This window comes from Coptis chinensis, chromosome 4, assembly GCF_015680905.1.
Source record: "Coptis chinensis isolate HL-2020 chromosome 4, ASM1568090v1, whole genome shotgun sequence".
NCBI lineage: Eukaryota > Viridiplantae > Streptophyta > Magnoliopsida > Ranunculales > Ranunculaceae > Coptis > Coptis chinensis.
Genome location: NC_141459.1, coordinates 27,667,567 through 27,686,415, shown reverse-complemented (window position 1 = coordinate 27,686,415; position 18,849 = coordinate 27,667,567). Strand labels below are relative to the sequence as shown.

The window sequence follows — 18,849 nt, the reverse complement described above, 5'->3', positions numbered from 1 at the left end:
AACTTCGCCACTTCAGACTAAGTGCTCAGGATACAACGAGTGCTTATGAAACACTTACCACGCCAGGGCCAAAAATCAAATTGGTACTGTCAAGGATTCAATTTGGAACAAAGTCCCCATCTTGAAACATTACGGTGCCAGGAACAAAAATCGAACAACACACATACCCCACCCATTGCATGCCCTTGCGAATAAAATTATTTTAGTGGGATGATAAGTCCAACCAGTGATAGGGTAGTGCCACCCATTGCATGCCCTTGCGAATAAAAATCCTTTAGTGTGCTGATAAGTCTAGCCTGTGATAAAGCAGCGCTAGCGCGCAATTTTTATTGTTTATTTTCCAATGGTAACCAACAAACAATGAAGAGAGTATCTTTGCCGCAACAACAATTGCAAAACAACATCAGCCATGAAGAGAAGATCGAAGAAGAAAAATCCTGAACAAAGAAAGTTGGACTCCCAGATAAATTGGGCTTTTGATCTCTTTTATAAACAAATGAATAATTGTCGTTAACATAGAAGATACGTTCTAAGTAGTTTCCTATTAGAAGTTCTAAACAATTGGACTCTATTTTGAGAATGGAAACATATTCGATTACTATACGTAGTTGTTTCCTATTAGTTGTGCAACTCTAAAAAAAACGTGAGTGATGTATGTGGCAAAACTAAGCATTGGGAAACTGTCACATAGGAATTTCCAAGTCCCCTCAGATGTACTCTCCTTTAGTATAGTACTAGATTTCGGACTTGAGCATACGCCCGAGATTTTTTAAACATTTTGGTTATGAATGTTACGAATATTATTGTTTCTGTAAAATAATAATAAAAAGTTCCCTTTTTATAATTAGACTTATAAACTAATTTTCTTTTGAATCAAAAGATAATAATTTTGTAAAACACATTTAAATTCAGATATTAATAGAAAGGACTCCTGGTATAGGCGTATTTATAGCAATTAATTATCAATGTGGACAACTCTCTTCTCTAAATTATATAAAAAATTATAACTGGTTTATGAGTTATATATATTTTTTACTAGCTTGTAGGCCCGTGCATACGCACCAATTTTTTTGAAAAAATTGGGACTACCGTTTTAGTCGCTAACCTGTTTTAATTTTCTAACAAATTGTTTTTAATTAAGTTTTAAAAACCCGTTTTTTCAATTGGGATAGAGATTCTGTTTTAATAGGAGAAGGATTCCCGAGAGAAATTCCTGTTATAAAAAAAGATTTCCGTTTTCAAATAGGAGAGAAATTTCTGTTTTAATATAAAATGACGTAGAATTTTAATAGAGCTCGAAAAATACCCCTTGTGGGAGCTTTAATATTAAGATATAGCTTTAATTATCTATATAAAATAATTCTCTATCTCAAAATTAATAATCCTCTCAAATAGACATATATCTCACTAATCAAATGTCCCCCATCTCACTAATCAAAATGGAAGGAGAAGAGAAAGCTTACCTAGGTGAAATTTGATGAGTCTATTCAAATTTTGGAAGACTCAATTGAAAGTTTGAGAAAAATTAGGTCATTAATGATTTGTAACTTAGTAAATAAAAATATAAAATAGACAAAATTAGCCTCTATTTTTAATATTTATTCCATTTGCTACCATTTTGAAAGTTTCATGAAAAACTGCAAATTAATTAACAAAATGGATTAAAATTGAAAAAATATCGAATTTTTCATGAAAAGTGATGCCATCCCTTCGAAAACTTGCAAATAGAAAGCGTAGGGTACAAAATGCTTTTGTGCCCACCAAAAACGAAAATTTTTGCGAAAATTTCAGAAATTTCAGAAAATATATATACTAGCTTGTAGGCCCGTGCATACGCACCGGCTCTTTTAAAAATATTTAGATTTTTTTTAGAAAATTGGGACTACCGTTTTAGTCGCTAACCCGTTTTAATTTTCTAACAAATTGTTTTAATTAAGTTTTAAAAACCCATTTTTTTTTTTCAATTGGGAGAGAGATCATGTTTTAATATGAGAATAATTCCCGTTTTAATTAGATATGCTAGATTTTTCTTTTTCAATAGGAGAGAAATTCTCATTTTAATAGGAGAATGATTCTCGCTTTAATTAGAAGTACTAGAATTTATTTTAATAAGAGAGGAATTCCCGTTATAATAATAGGAGAGAAATTCTTATTTTAATAGGAGAATGATTCCCGCTTTAATTAGAATTGGTAGAATTTGTTTTAATAAGAGAGGAATTCCCGTTTTAATAGGAGATGACGTGGAATTTTAATAGAGCTTGAAAAATACTTCTTGTGGGAGCTGTAATATTAAGATATAGATTTAATTAAATATATAAGAATTAGAAATATACTCAAACTCTCAAAATATAAAAATTAGAAATACACTCAAACTCTGCAAGAAAATATAAAATTATAAATACACTCAAACTCTGGGACAAAAAGAGGTTTACCGTGTGTACGATTTTAATGTGAGAAGATCAGAAAATTTATTAGAAAAGACTATCTTTCATATTAGAGTGTCATATAGGAGAGAGAAAAGGCTAACTCTCATATTAGAGTGCCACATAGGAGAGAGAAAATCCTCCATTAAAAGTCTCTGCTTTAGTATATAGATAGTAGATTGAGAGAGGTGATATAGATGTGAGGATCCAGAGTGAAATTCATTGAATTTTTATGTGTAGATGATAGTTATTGTGGGGGTATCCTAATTGGCTGGGCCGATTCTAAGTTTCGAAAGGCCCAATGCAAAGTCCACAACATGGGGCCTATTTGTTTAATTATTTTATTGTTTGGGGTTTTAATACCATAGCGGGCGTTTTATAGCTTAACGGGCCTTTAGTTTATGTTTAATTTGGGGGTCTATGCAAGGGCTTAGATAGTATAGTATAGGCCCTTGGTAATACTAGTTAACCCTTTCCTTTTCTTTAAGCAAACGACCATAAATTTAATCGCTTCTCTACGTGGGAATTAACACATGTACTGAGCCATGAAAAAGATCTGGGCTACCACGAGGATATCCCTATAGGGATGAGTGTTCCGAGACCGTTGGATCCGAGATCCAACGGTGCGAAAATCAAAAACAAAAAGGAAGAGAGAGAATATGAGTTTGTTTTTGATTTTCGGACCGTTGGATCCGAGATCCAACGGTTTCGGCTGGCGTCCCTATGAGGATATCCTCGGGGTAGACGAACTCCATGAAAAATTATGAATGAATCTCAACCACTACGTATAAAGCTGTAGTATTGATTCTAAGTCCGCAAGTAATAAAACCATCTACATACCAAAATGGAATGGCCTGCTTCCCTTCGGTTGTAGAATGCAAGAAGCAATAGTAGTCAACAGATGCCAAGACAAGATGGAATTGCCGAGTTTCTTTAAGATACCGAGTTGCCGAGTTGCATTTGGGTGGCATGACGACTAACCTAGACAAGAATCACAAGATCACTGTTTCGTTTCGTACACATGTTCGGTCCACAATGCTGCAACAATCGCTGCCACATTTTTGTTCTGATGCGCTTAATTTGTCCCTGGGTGGTTTTTCTATTCTCGTGTATTCACACATCCATAATTCTGTTAGCGAAAAAAAAAAAAAAAACACATCCATAATTCACCATCACTTTCATAGATTTACCTGTTTCCCTTATTACAAGGCACATACATGGTACAAGTGTACAACTATACCATGTTGACTAAAGTAACATATCCTTAACCTCGAGAATTCAGTAACATATTGTTTGCTAGATAGTTTGGAGTGGTGTTTATCTAAATAAAAAAGTTTGCTAGATAGTTGATAAATATAAATAAGAGAAAATCTAATGTGTGCAGGAGAGAGAGTGGAGAGTGGTGTAGTCAATTGAGGCCACTCATCACAGTAAAAGGTGCGTGTGTAGCATCACGAAATACTGTACAATAGTCCAGATTCATATATACTGGTGCAGCAGGCATATTCTAGAACTACTATATAAATAATTAAGAAAAGTAAAATTAGGCCGATAAAAAAAAAAAAAAAAAAAAGAGCGCATATAAGTAGAATATGAGGATCCTGAGTACGAAATTCATTGAATTTTTATGTGTAGACGTTAGTCATTGTCCACGAAGCCGCAACATGAATCTTCGTTCTTTCAAACAAACGCACTTCATAGTCAAATTCTCCACACTTCGCATATACTAGCAAGAGTATTAATTAGCAACAAACGAGCTCGTATCAAACCACGCCTTCATTGCTTGTGTATGTATTGCTTGACCAGACATCAAGTCACATGAATCAGCACGAGCATTCATTGCACTAGCAAAAGTATACGAATCACATTGTACATCTGATCCCCACATTTCTGAAAAATACCCACCACGAACTAGTCCCGTTATTATCGCAGTCCAAGAAACAACATTCCTCTCATGTATATATCTCATCAAAACTTCTACACCCCATCTCCCCACATTTTGTATACATATCCAAAAGAGAACTCCCCACAAACACATTATTTACAAACCCACTCTTCACCGAATACCCATGAACCATTTTCCCATACTTCGACTCATAATCACAACCACAAGCTTTAAAAGCAAGTGCAAGTACAAACGGGTCGACGCGAACACATTCGTGGACCCGCATGTTTGAACGAGCTTGTTCGAGGTGGCCAGTTTTTACTAACTGTTTCAAGTGAGTGTTGGTTTCGAATATTGAAGATGATAAGGAGTTTAAACCGTCTTTGGTTCCCTCCAATATTTTATTGTATGCAATTTCTGATGCTGTAAATAATTTTCTTATTTGTAGTCTTATTACTGATAAGAGTATAAGACCATGCTCACGTTGAATTACTTATTGAGAATTTGAGATTTGAGGTAACAACAAGAAGAGTTTGCTTTATAAAAGAAAGGGTATTCTGGGCGTTTCACAATTTGTTGGAAAGCTTTACAATTGTCATCTATTAGAGTAGATCTTTGATAGAACACAATTCCTTGAGAGCATCTTCGATGCCCATTCTCTTAATTACTTGTTCCTCCGAACATGCTACGCCGATTCTAATCACGGAAGTCAGGCATTCTTTCATTCCATTCATTGAATATGCAGCTTCATTATGAGTTGCCTCGGACAGTAAGGACTGATCTATGATTTCCATCACCCGTTGCGGTAAAGCCATCCTAGAAAAGTCATGAATGGTGAGTCCATCTTTGAACATAGGATCAGTTGGTCTCTTGCCTGTGAACATCTCTAGCAAAAGTATGCCATAACTGAACAAATCCCCTTGTGTAGAAACCTCTGCACCCATGCCATACTCTGCAAGTAGTTCAATTCATACGCTTGTTAAGATAACAATATTAGTAGTAAATTTTTTGAGCTTTTATTTGTGTGTGCCAACAAATGATTTACGTAAAATAGTTATGACAACAAATCAAAAACGCACCTGGAGGAATGTAACCAATAGTTCCTCTAACAGCAATTGAATCAGTCTGGCTTTTGCTGGAACTACTAGTGCCCTTGGAAAGAAACTTTGCTAGTCCAAAGTCACCTACATGGGCAGTCATGTCATCATCGAGAAGAACATTGCTGGCCTTCAAATCGCAATGAACAATAGGTTTTTCACAATGATTGTGAAGATAATCCAAACCAGAAGCAACATCAATCGCTATGTTTAGTCTTCGGGAGAGGTTCAAACTTTTTGGTAGATGTTGTCCGTCCGAACTTGGATGCAACCAACCTTCTAGACTTCCATTAGGCATAAATATGAAAACTATAGCTTTAAACTCATCACCTTTGAAATTCACACTTGAGCAGACAGTTAAGATCTTGAGTAGATTTCGATGGTCGAAGTCCTCCTAGAGCTTCACATTCAACCATAAAACTCTTGGAAGCTCCACGTGCCATGAGGTTGAGTACCTTCACTGCAACAGGATCCTCTTCTTGATAAAAAATTCCTTTGTAAACAGAGCCATGACTTCCTATACCAATCAATTTTGCCGGAGAAAATCCTTTCGTCGCGTTATAAAGATCATGATAAGAAACCCTTAGACGAACTCCAGGAATTGGTTCAGGAGGAAGTTTTGCTTTACGCTTTTTCCCCCAGAAAATTATAAGTAGTAAGACAACTATCTTGTATGATAGGGTTATTAGGATTAGTACAGCAACTACCACTTTCAAAGCCCCAAGGTGAGTTACTTGTTTCTTAGTCTCTTGGATGCGGCATCTATTTAATCCAAATCTTGGAATACCGCCACAAATCCTGGGATTTCCGAAAACCGAAAATGCACTTGAATTTTGAAAGATTCCTTGAATTGGAACCTCACCATCAAGGTTATTGAATGAAAGATTCAAACTCTCTAAGGCAACTTCTCCAGTTCTTTAGGGATATTCCCAGATATGTTGTTGCGTGAAACATCCAAAAATTGAAGGCCTTTCAAATAAGTAAGAGAAAAGGGAAGCTGTCCCTGAAAGAAATTACCTTGAAGAAAGAGGTGTTCCAAACTCAAACAACTACCAAGTGCCCCAGGAATGTCACCAGACATTTTGTTCTCACCGACAGCGAAGAACCTCAAAATTTTCAAGTTGCTCACTTCCATTGGTATCGGCCCATTAAGTGAATTATATCCCAAGTCAAGGTAGGTTAATTTAGATGACATACCGATTTCACGTTTGGGTATGGCGCCTATGAAATTATTAAATCTAATGGAGAGTATTTGCAAATTTGGAACTTCTAGACTTGAACGAATGCTTCCTTCCAACATGTTTTCTGATAAATGAAGACGATATAACCGAGACATGTTCCTTATAGAGGAAGGGATGTGTCCTGATAGGTTGTTATCATTTACAAACAATACTTGTAGCCCCCACATACCGCCAATGCCCATTGGAATACTACCATTCAATAAGTTGCGACTCAAATTTAAAATAATCAGGTTTTGTAGATTCACAATTCCAGTAGGAATGTTTCCCGAAATTTGATTAGTATGCATTCGTAACTCAAAAAGAAGATTTGAGAGATTAGTTATTGAGGCAGGTAGGGTTCCTCCAAATTGGTTACTGCTCAAACGAAGAGATTCTAGTTTGCTACAGTTGGCTAGAGAAGAGAAGAAATTTAAATCACCAGATTCCCCACTTCCAAGATAATTTCTTCCCAACCGTAACCGTTGAAGCTCCTTTAGATTTCCCACGTTAAGAGGAACATTTCCAGTAAATTCATTTCCAATGAGATCAACCTGTCGGAGTCTTGAAGCGTTGAATAATGTATTAGGAATGAGTCCAGAAAATTGGTTTCACCCAATAAGAAAAGACTGAAGTTTGGGATGCTTAAGGCCAATCTCATTGGGAAGGTTACCACTGAACTTATTACCTACAATGGAAAAAGTTTCTAAAGATGAGAGATTACAAAGAAATGGAGGAAGCTTACCAGAAAAGTTATTTTCACCGAGTCCAAGAAATTTCAGGCTTTTCAAGTAGGCTAGAGTAACCGGAATACTTCCACTTAAAATATTTTCAGATATTTCAAGACTTTTAAGAGATGTAATGTTCCCCCAGGAAGGTGGGATTCCTCCACTTAGCTTGTTTACTTCAAGTAGGCTAGAGTAACCGGAATACTTCCACTTAAAATATTTTCAGATATTTCAAGAGTTTTAAGAGATGTAATGTTCCCCAAGGAAGGTGGGACTCCTCCACTTAGCTTGTTTACTTCAAGTACAAAATAGGCAAGCTTTGAGAGAGACCCCAGTTCCATAGGCATCCTTCCAATAAGATTGTTGCGGCCTAAATAGAGGCCTATGAGGTTGGAGCATTGGGAAACACTAACTGGAATCTTTCCATCCAATGAGTTGTTACTCAAAGTGAGATGTTCCAGTCTACGCAAATGACCAAGCTCTTGAGGAATTGCACCTCCAAAGTTGTTGTCTTGAAGGTTTATGATCCTCAAGAAAGAGAGGTTTCCTATGTGGGGAGATATAGAACCCATTAGACCTTTGGACTCAAGACTCAAGATTGACACTCTTTCTTGTGTATGACTGCGTGCAACTCCTTCCCACTTACAAAAATGGTGAGAATCATTCCATGAGCTCATAACATTGGAAGGGTCTCCAGTTATTTGAGATTTGAATGCTAGCAAGGCAAGTTGGTCTGTTTCATTTCCTAAGAAGTCGGGTCAGAGACAATTTAAGTACAGCGTAAAATATAGAACAGAAGTATGGCAGGGAAGATAGATAAACTGGATCCACTCCTCATTGAAACTTTAAAGAGTACAGAATACAAATAAGTCTATATTGATTTGGTGATTTCGGACAATTATGTACTGGAGCTGCATTTATAAAGAAACTAATGCTTAGAACTACTTTTCTTCCTAAACCACGAGTCTTTAGTTGACAAAATTAATTATAAAGTATGCTTGGAACTAATTTTCTTCCTAAACCACGAGTCTTTAGTCGACAAATTTAATTATTAGTGTCATGACCTTCTATATTGTCCGCAAAGTTAGTAAGCCACTACCAAAGTGTCGTACTCAAATACCCGATAAGACCCAGGGAAGCATGATGTAACTTAAAACAAATGGTTTTCAAGTATCCCTTTACAAGTTTTCAATGGATAGCCAACTTTTACAATGGATATATACTTCTATGATCTATCATCTTTGTAGATTCATGGAATGCCACATGTGAGGGAGTAATATTCACATCCAATGAATATCATACACGTGTCCAGCATATACAGCACTACCAACCGACCTAATATCCTTGTCCTCCGAGCTCACTCCATAGTGACTTGACTCAGGCAAGCAAACTATGCAACTCGCACTCAAAGCGATATCACCACCAACTGACCTAATGTACTCATCCTGTGAGCTCGCTTCAAAGTGACTCGAGTAGAGTTGGCAATCTCGCTCAGTAGCGATCTCCTCAGCACTTACTCTCCCCGTCCCACAACGGCTAGTAATGACGTATGACTTTATGACTAACATCAACACCGAAGCTTCAGGTGCGCATCATAGTAAATGTCCATAACTCGCCACCATGGCAGGCGAGTGACCTGAAGACTTGGATCAGACCTGACACAGGAGTGCAAGAGGCGCGGGCACCTTGCTTATATAAAGAGGATGAGGAACTACATCTGACCTGATTCAAGTCTCCCCCAGTAGAGAGAATTTGATACGTAGGCAGTTCGTTCACACGAACTCGATCAAACCCAATCAAACAATCCTTTCTCCCCCAATTTGCCTACATCAGTAAGGTTTAACGAAATACAACCTTTACATTAGCGCCGTCTGTGGCTCGATTTCTTGAGTTCACAAAAACCTTCAAAAAAACTTTCAAACAAATCTCAAGCCCACGAAGCATGGAAAGCCTCCAAGACCAAATGAAGAGCATGGTGATAATCATAAAAAGATAGTTTTACTAATGAATAAAGCGATGAAACTCTAAACGAAAGTAAAACTATAACTTTAACTTATACTAGACTTATCAAAGATATTTGTTTTCTACTATCGAATCTATTGATGTAGAGTTGGAATAGAAAATTCGTTCCACTCCTAGTTCTTTAGCATTCAAGTTTCCTACGACTATCAATCCTACCAACGTCAATGAGAGAATTACGAATTATACTATGATGCAAATTTAACTAACAAGATATGAATAACTCAACTACGAAATGCTATGGAATACTAAGGTTTGAATCTAGAATAAGAATTAGGGGGGAATTGAATCCACCTCGAATCCAACTTAAGAGACTAGCATAGATGGTTGTAATCCAATTCTTACGTTCTCATGGTAAGAATTGGTTGTTCTAATCCCTAATTATACATGACATTTCTACAAATTCATAACTAGTATGTGAGGAAGTCCACCCATTCTCATGGCGAATCAACTTCTTTCTAGAGTAGAATAGACTCTTACAACGTTTCTACGCTACACAATCAAATTTTCACCAAGGCTTCATCAAACCCCTCTAATGGAGGTTTAGCCTTGATTAATCAAACTATCATTTCCAATTGGATTAAAACTAGATATCATATAAAGATTCTAACTTTACTAAATTTAACTAAACAATAATTGTAATCTAAATTAACAACTAAGAATTTACTGAATAACAACAAGAATTGGAATTAGATCTAAACAATATTAAATAACAAAATCGAATTTAACAAGAACTAACTATTTTATTTATCTAATCAATGATAAACAATGATTCAAATACTTAATCTAAAACAAGGAATGAAACTAGAATATGAAATGGAAACTAATTAATTAACTAATTCAAAACTCAAAAACTAGATATAGAACTAAGGTTTTTTTACTATTCTAATGGCTACTTTCTAACCTAAGCTAATTCATACTTAAGAGCTAAGTCTTGTGTGTGGAAATGGAGGAGACCAGATCCACATTTTTGTGCATGGGCTGAGGGTCCATGTTTTGGGCCGGAAAATCCAGCCCAAAGCCCAATTTCTTCAGTCCAGAGGACTCTTTTCAGCTGGCTTCAACTTCAACAGGCTTTTCGTCCACTTCTGCTCCTTTGATTGGGTTAAAGTTTAGACCATTGGAAAGCTCTTTCCGAGCCGGTCGTTTTGACATAAGGTACACCCAATTCCAAGGCATGAGTCCAAAGATACGATCTTTGGAAGTTCTGTTGACTTTGTGTGCTGTTTCTGCCCGTCTTGGCTTTTAATCCCAGAACTTCTTAGCAACCAACCCTTTGCTCCTTTATATCGCCAAAGTGACACATTTCTGCACATAATTGAGTTTCATGCCTGAAATACATAAAACACATAATTAGCATTAACTCTTATTTATTACTCGCATAATTGGTCTAAAAGCATTATTATTAAGGGGTTAAAACTACGGTTTTGGGCTCTTATCAAACCACCCCCAAACAGCATTTTGCTTGTCCTCAAGCAAATATGAGAAATTAGCATAAGTGACCAAAAATGGAGTTCTAACTAATCTCGTTTCGCCGAGTGCGATTGCATTGACCATATGCAACAAGGCCTTAAACCACTAAGAATTTCCTAATGGACGAGTTATAGCCTCTTGAGAGTTTTCCAGTGAAGGTACTCACAAACTTTATCTATACTACAACGACTCAGAAATAAAACTATTGTTTCCTTATCTATGTCTCAATTATCTATACATCTCACTAGCAATGAATACATAATAATAAAGTCGAAACCTAAGCTAATATATGCATAATAATCTATCATCTACGAATAAACATATATACAATGAGTAATACTATGAGATAAACTAGCATGTCCGTTTATGAAAACTCGAAATAGCGTCCTTAAGTAGGTCCTCACATAAATGTCAAGAAAAAAACCACTCTGATTTTTCCGCTCAAGTTTCGCTACTCCAGTGTGCAGTGGGCACACTTTACCTTACAAACTCAATGACACACAAGGAAGCTGGAGTCGATCAAACACATCTGCCACTTACTATCATACTAACCTATTCCTAATTGAGCTAGAGGTCTTTATTAGATGTTGCGGGGATTAGGAGATGGTTTAAGAAGGAAGGAAATAGATATTCAAAAAGGACAAATCTGAGATAATAGAAGCTTCATATTATGTAACTAGAGAAACCCTTGTTCTTTATTTTGCTTCTACACTTTGTTTCCATCCTTAGCCATATTTTTTTTTTTTTTTCTTTGGTTTTTGACTCATTTGATTATATATATATATATATATATATATATATATATATATTTTTGGAGTTCTAACTCTTTATTTTCTTTTATTTATTTATTTATTTTTTTTGGATGGAAACTTCATTTTCTTATCTGAAGCAACTAATGAATTCTTGATTTCAAAGGTTCTTCTTTTTTCTATTCTTCATCTCTATTCTCAGACTTATTCAAAGAATTGGGTAGGTTGATTTTTTTTATTTTGTTTTGTTTTGTAACAGGGTAAAGGATTTGTGGTTTATGAAAGGCTAAAGAAAGGCTCGAGAGGGGCTTAATTAGCGGAAAATAATTCATAGGTTTGAATTTATGGCTATATCGATCCAAAGAGGGCCTAAATTCTCGCTTAGGATATGGTATAGTAATCAAGCAAGTGGACGTGTGATTTCTCTATCTAGATTTTTCTTCTCCCTTGTGTCATTTATCAAATGTTCACTCATATAAGGCTTTAGGCTATATTCTCCAGGATTTGTAGAATAAGTACTCTAGCCTAGATTTTTCAGAAACTTTATCGCCAACAATCATAGATACTCATGTAACATATTTATAGATAGATGCAAGGATTATTACCTACATATTAGCCTAAGTTTCTAAAACTATTCTAATGCGAGTTTACGGAGACTTGAGACTTTAGATTATTGAGAGCATAGAGAAAGAAAACAATACCAATATTCCTAAGTGTATAACATACTTTTTATTTATATTTTTAAAATTTTTGAATTTTTTAACTAGAAAACAAGTGCATATTATACATATCTATATCCTAACAGATGCCTTAATTACACGTGTTTCTATGCCCCCAAACAAGAAGCATGCTTTGTCCTCAAAGTATTTAAATAAATAAGGTAGAGAAATACCATTGAAACGCGTGAAATTTTGGAACATCTGTAAAATAAGGTTAACCATACTAATATACAAAAGAAAAACTGACGCAATTCTATAAGAGTTCCACCCGTAATGGGGTTAATGAGAAACAGATTGCTTGGGACATAAGCAGACATTAACTGAAATAAAAACTAACTTTAACTCCCATTTAAGCATTTTCCTCCTCACCTTCTCCAAAGAGAGTAGGTTCCTTCGCATCCTGCCATGCCATGATAACTTGCCAAGCCCACCGCCGTGTGTCATCAACTTGTGCTAACCTGTCTAGTGTTACTATGTCTGATGGGGTGTAAGGAGCAACCAAATGAGGTTGCACCTGTCATCCCGGCCAAGTCATTACTCGAAATGAGCGAACCACCCAATTGGTGGGTCTCATGACTTCAACCCTTTTCCAATCCATGAATTGGGTACAGAATTCAGGTAGACAACTGAGCATGATGCGACAAACTAAAATAGGCATAAGAAGATACTTATGTCGCATGCTTTGGGCTCTCTTAAGACTAGCCACTAATACTCGGGGAATGTCATATCGGTGACGTCCCTCAGCTAAAGCAAGGAAAACGTCACCGGTACTATTTGCAGAGTTTAAACCGCTAATCCCTAAAATATTCATCGGGATGAATAACATAGTGGTGCCTACATTTAGGGACCCGGGCTACCAAGGGCTATGTTATAACCTTGGTCCATTTATCTGAAATACCCTCCCCATAATACTCATGGAAATATGTATAGTCATAGAGGTATGCATTGTCGGTCATATATCCCCACGTGTGAATATGATCAGGTATTGGTATTCCCGAAACTAATGCTACTACATACTTATTGAATTCAAGTGAGGTGTCATCAACGGTGACAGAGAATTTTTGTTCTCCATCTTGGTTACAATAGAACTTAACATTATTGTAAAAAAATTCAGTAAGCTTAGGTGAATACGAGTCGTCTTCACTTACCAGAAGATGCCTCCATCCGAACTGCATGATCCTTTCGCGGAACAAATGTCCATAAGTCTCGCTTCCTAACAAGTGTTCGAAAGACTGCTCCGGTATTACTATAGGAGAAGTCATCACAACCCTACTGTTTAGAACAGCTGCAACGATCCTGGAACAACCTACAGAAAATCGGAATTTTTCTTGCCCACAGAGTTTTGGGCGCGGGGTGTGCTCCACCTATGCCTGGATAGGGCGCGGGGTGTGCTCTGGTGATTTTCGAGTTCCAGGCACTTGGGCGCAGGGCGTGCTCACCTTGTGGCTGGGTTAGGCGTGGGGCACGCTTAGGATGAAATTGGAATTCCAGTGTTGTGGGCGCAGGTCGCGCTCAGCTCAGGGCTTAGAAGGGCGCGGGTCATGCTCTGATGGAATTCGTCGTCGAGAGTGCATAGATGCAGTCGCTCCCATCAAGCAGGCGCTCGAAATGCTGATAGTGCGAAAATGGAGAAGAAGATGGGAATCGTGGAAGTGAAAGGTGAGAGATGAACGTGAGGTGTAGTGTAGGTTGTGAGTGTAGACTGAATGAAGTTTTTATAGGTTTTAAGTTGCTAAAATGAATCGGGAAGTTACCAAAAAGTTTTAAGGCAATTGCCAAAACAAAAATTTCCAAAACCGAAAACGGAAACAACCCATATTCTCTATTCCAAAACAAACCTAATATCTTTTTGGTAGAATTTAGGATAGATACTGCCTAATTTATCGAGATTTCATCCTATCACAATATCTATTCATAGTGATGCCCATATCGGCAATATTCTCAACCCTCACTCCAACACAACTACTAAAATGGAGGATCCTATAACAAATCATGCTAGAATAAATAATAACACCCCCAAATAATTCGGGAAGGTGGAATTAACGATAAAACAATGCACAATTTGAAAAGAGCCAAATTATATTAAAATTCAAATTCAAATACAATTAACTACCGAATTTAAATTTAACTACTGAATTTAAACAACTTAATATCCGAACTAAGAAAAACAATAAAAACAACTAAATAACATCGAAACCACATATTTTTAGAAAACCTAGCCACGTGATGAAGATGGACCTTGAGATGGAGATTGGGCCTGGAATGAAGAAGGCCCCGAGCCATCTGTCCTTTGGCGACGACACTCATGCCTCTCGGACACATCTGAAGCAGAACCCTCCAGGGGTGGCATGCGTTGTAGAATTTCTACGCGGAACAGGCGCTGTGCTTCGATTTCTGCCTTCATCTCTGTATAATGCGCAACCTGGCACTGTACGACTGTCTCCATGTTATAATGGAGATCCGACTAGCTCTTGTCGAGAATTTCAAAATTCGTCTGAAGGGTATTTTGTTTCGTTCGAATTTTAATTTACCTATCTCGTATATCTTCACAAATAGCATAAATGCAATGCATGCTAGTATGCAACACTGACATGCGTTCTGAATTAGACCTACACTTCTCCAAGGCATCTTCATCCAAAACATGTCATGTCCTCCCTTTCCTCATCCGAATAAACCATCCTGTCCTCTGGCAACATCCAAGTCTTTTGGATACACTCCGTATAAATACTCTCGTTTGAATGCCATTTCAACATAGTCCTCTCAGTTCTTGGTTCCCCCAAGACAACATTATCTTCGTAATCATAGCTAAAGGCAACTAAGATGGCAGCGACGCCATTTATAATCGTAAAAAGATAGTTTTACTAATAAATAAAGCGATGAAACTCTAAACGAAAGTAAAACTATAACTTTAACTTATACTAGACTTATCAAAGATATTTTTTTTCTACTCTCGAATCTATTGAAGTAGAGTTGGAATAGAAAATTCGTTCCACTCCTAGTTCTTTAGCATTCAAGTTTCCTACGACTATCAATCCTACCAACGTCAATGAGAGAATTACGAATTATACTACGATGAAAATTTAACTAACAAGATATGAATAACTCAACTACGAAATGCTATGGAATACTAAGGTTTGAATCTAGAATAAGAATTAGGGGGGAATTGAATCCACCTCGAATCCAACTTAAGAGACTAGCATAGATGGTTATAATCCAATTCTTACGTTCTCATGGTAAGAATTGGTCGTTCTAATCTCTAATTATACATGAAATTTTTACCAATTCATAACTAGCATGTGAGGAAGTCCACCCATTCTCATGGCGAATCAACTTCTTTCTAGAGTGGAATAGACTCTTATAACGTTTCTACGCTACACAATCAAGTTTTCACCAAGGCTTCATCAAACCCCTCTAATGGAGGTTTAGCCTTGATTCATCAAACTATCATTTCCAATTGAATTAAAACTAGACATCATATAAAGATTCTAACTTTACTAAATTCAACTAAACAATAATTGTAATCTAAATTAACAACTAAGAATTTACTGAATAACAAGAATTGGAATTAGATCTAAACAATATTAAATAACAAAATCGAATTTAACAAGAACTAACTATTTTATTTATCTAATCAATGATAAACAATGATTCAAATACTTAATCTAAAACAAGGAATGAAACTAGAATATGAAATGGAAACTAATTAATTAACTAATTCAAAACTCAAAAACTAGATCTAGAACTAAGGTTTTTTGGCTACTCTAATGGCTACTTTCTAACCTAAGCTAATTCATACTTAAGAGCTAAGTCTTGTGTGTGGAAATGGAGGAGACCAGATCCACATTTTCGTGCATGGGCTGAGGGTCCATGTTTTGGGCCGGAAAATTGAGCCCAAAGCCCAATTTCTTCAGTCCACAGGCTTTATTCAGCTTGCTTCGACTTCAATAGGATTTTCGTCCACTTCTGCTCCTCTGATTGGGTGAAAGTTTATACCATTGGAAAGATCTTTCCGAGCCGGTTGTTTTGGCATAAGGTACGCCCAATTCTGAGGCCTGAGTCCAAAGATACGATCTTCAAAAGTTCTGCTAACTTTGTGTGTTGTTTCTGCCCGTCTTGCCCTTTAATCCCAGAACTTCTTAGCAACTAACCCTTTGCTCTTTTATATCACCAAAGTGGCACATTTCTGCACATAATTGAGTTTCATGCTTGAAATACATAAAAACATGTAATTAGCATTAACTCTTATTTATTACTCGTATAATTGGTCTAAAAGCATTATTATTAAGGGGTTAAAACTACAGTTTTGGGCTCTTATCACATGGCCACCCAGATAGGAGCCATGAACGATAGCATCAACCTTTTAAAACAGGAAAATGCCACACTAAAAAATCAGGTGGTAGCCTAGAACCCAAACGGAGTCACTGCTGAGGATGGCATAGACGAGGTGAACCAAAAAATCAATGAGTTGTCCCAGCGAATCAACCAGAGTACTATGAAGAAGGACGCCACACAGATCGTCCAGAAGATGCTGAAAACTTATCGAGTGTGCCCATTCACCGTAGAGGTACTTAGCAAACCCTCCCCGCATGATTTCATCTAGCCACGCTTTGCGATGTATGATGGCAGTACATGTCCTAGTCAACACGTAGCTCTCTACATCCAGAGCCTCACACTTTATAGTGCACAAGAGTTCGACTACTTGCAATGCCGCTTGTTTTCTATAAGCCTGAAAGAAGGAGCTCTCGACTGGTTCTACTCACTAGAACCGAACTCTATCGATAGCTTCGAGAAGCTAACCGATCAGTTCTCTAACCATTATGTCCACAACAAATGTAAGAAAACCTACGTCGACTCACTCTTCATGCTATCTCAGAAGAAAGACGAGTCAATCCACTCCTTCTTAGGACGATTCAAGACTGAGTTACTGTCTATGGATAGCGACCTCAAAGAGTCCTTCTCAACCTTAGCATTTACCAAGGCGATCTAGAAAAACACCTAGCTATACAGGTCGCTCATGAAGGAGCATCTTGAAAAATTGAAAGACTTATACACTCGCGTGTACACGTATATAAAGCTATAGGAAGCTTTAGACCACAAAGGCGAACAAGGGAAGTCGCAGCAATCTCAGACGCTGCTCCGTCCTAAAAAAAGTGACCCAGACCACAAAGGGATGAAGTTCGGTATGGTCGCGCACCACGAATGCGAAGTTCGGCCAGGCCGACAAGATCTCTAAGCTACATACTGGAGAAAATAAAAACAACGGCCTATTACCAACCTGAGATAAAACGGCTAGAAGACACACCAGGAAAGCCGTACTGTGCTTTCCATAAAGCAAAGTGCCATGAGACCAACGAATGCCGCGGGCTCAAGCACTACCTTCAAGACCTCATAAAGGTAGGGCATATCAAGCATTATACTGATATTGTCGATGGCGATTTGCGCCACAAGCTCATGGCTCGCAGAGAGCGAAGCCGAACTCCACAACACAACATTAATAGAGAACGCTCTTACGCTCGAGGACACTTAAATGAGCGATCTCGTCATGAGCGCCACCAACACTCATCTGATAGAGATAATAACAAAACGAACAACATGATCACTTTCCAAGACGATTCTGTCATGTCCTCTAGGGAGAAGAGGAGAAGAGTTGGCTCTCTAAGAAGTATACCAGTTCTCCTCCCAAGCGGCCACCGTTCTACGACAAGCTGGCCATAGATCAGGAGACATAACCTTCACTGAGGCCAACCTCAACAAGGTTTGCCTCCCCCACAATGATGTCTTAGTTGTCCACGTCAAAATCAGCGACTGGACAGTCAAGCACGTCCTGATTGACCCATACAGTTTGTGCGACATTCTGTTCTATCAAACCCTCAAGGAGATGAACTTATCTAGGTCGGTTATGATCGATCCAATAACCCCCCTCTATGGCTTCAATGGATCTTGAGCTGACCTAATTGTAGACATAATTATACCTGTCTCAGTTGGATCATGCGAAGATAAAGTCAGCATCAACACGCGCTTCAACGTTCTGGATGTCAACTCGTCCTATACTGCTATTTTAGGAAGTCATTGGATCTACAAGATGCAAGCAGTGCCATCAACACTCCATCAGGTTTTACGCTTCCCTTGCCCCAAAGGCATGATGGAACTCAGAAGCAACCAGCTCGATGCTCACAATTGTAACCAGATCCTCTCAGTCAACAAGCCTGCTGGGGCTTTACTAAAAAACAAGGGAGAGATTGCCAAAACCAAGCTGGTAGAAGACTTCATCTCTGAGGTCAAGACCCTCACCAAGACCCCTCGAAATGAGCTGACAAAGGAGTACACTGGGGGATCGGTAAAAAATGTCCCTCCAGAAGCCAAGACCTAGAGGTTGCCCCACCCCTTCAGGTCAAGGAGGCACCTCAAGAGACCAAGACCCCAGAGGTCGCTCAGCTCACTGAGGCGGCTGCTCAGCCCAAATTGAAGGAAAATGTCAACCTAGGAACTGAGGATGACCCTAAGTTCGTTTATGTAGGAGCTAACCTTAATCCTACTAT

At 37.7% G+C, this 18,849-nt stretch overlaps 1 protein-coding gene and 1 pseudogene across 1 annotated transcript; both read right to left on the bottom strand.

The window, feature by feature from the left end:
* Positions 1–4,825: 4,825 nt before the first annotated feature.
* Positions 4,826–6,298, bottom strand: LOC147502996 (putative LRR receptor-like serine/threonine-protein kinase At3g47570). The gene is made up of 2 exons (XM_086607776.1): positions 5,388–6,298; positions 4,826–5,260 (listed from the first exon to the last, which is right to left on the bottom strand). The coding sequence occupies exons 1-2, from the start codon at positions 5,701–5,703 to the stop codon at positions 4,911–4,913; spliced, it is 666 nt and encodes a 221-aa protein (XP_086463902.1). The 5' UTR covers positions 5,704–6,298; the 3' UTR covers positions 4,826–4,910.
* On the bottom strand, positions 5,732–14,756 carry LOC147502995 (uncharacterized; annotated as a pseudogene).
* Between the last annotated feature and the right edge of the window lie 4,093 nt (positions 14,757–18,849).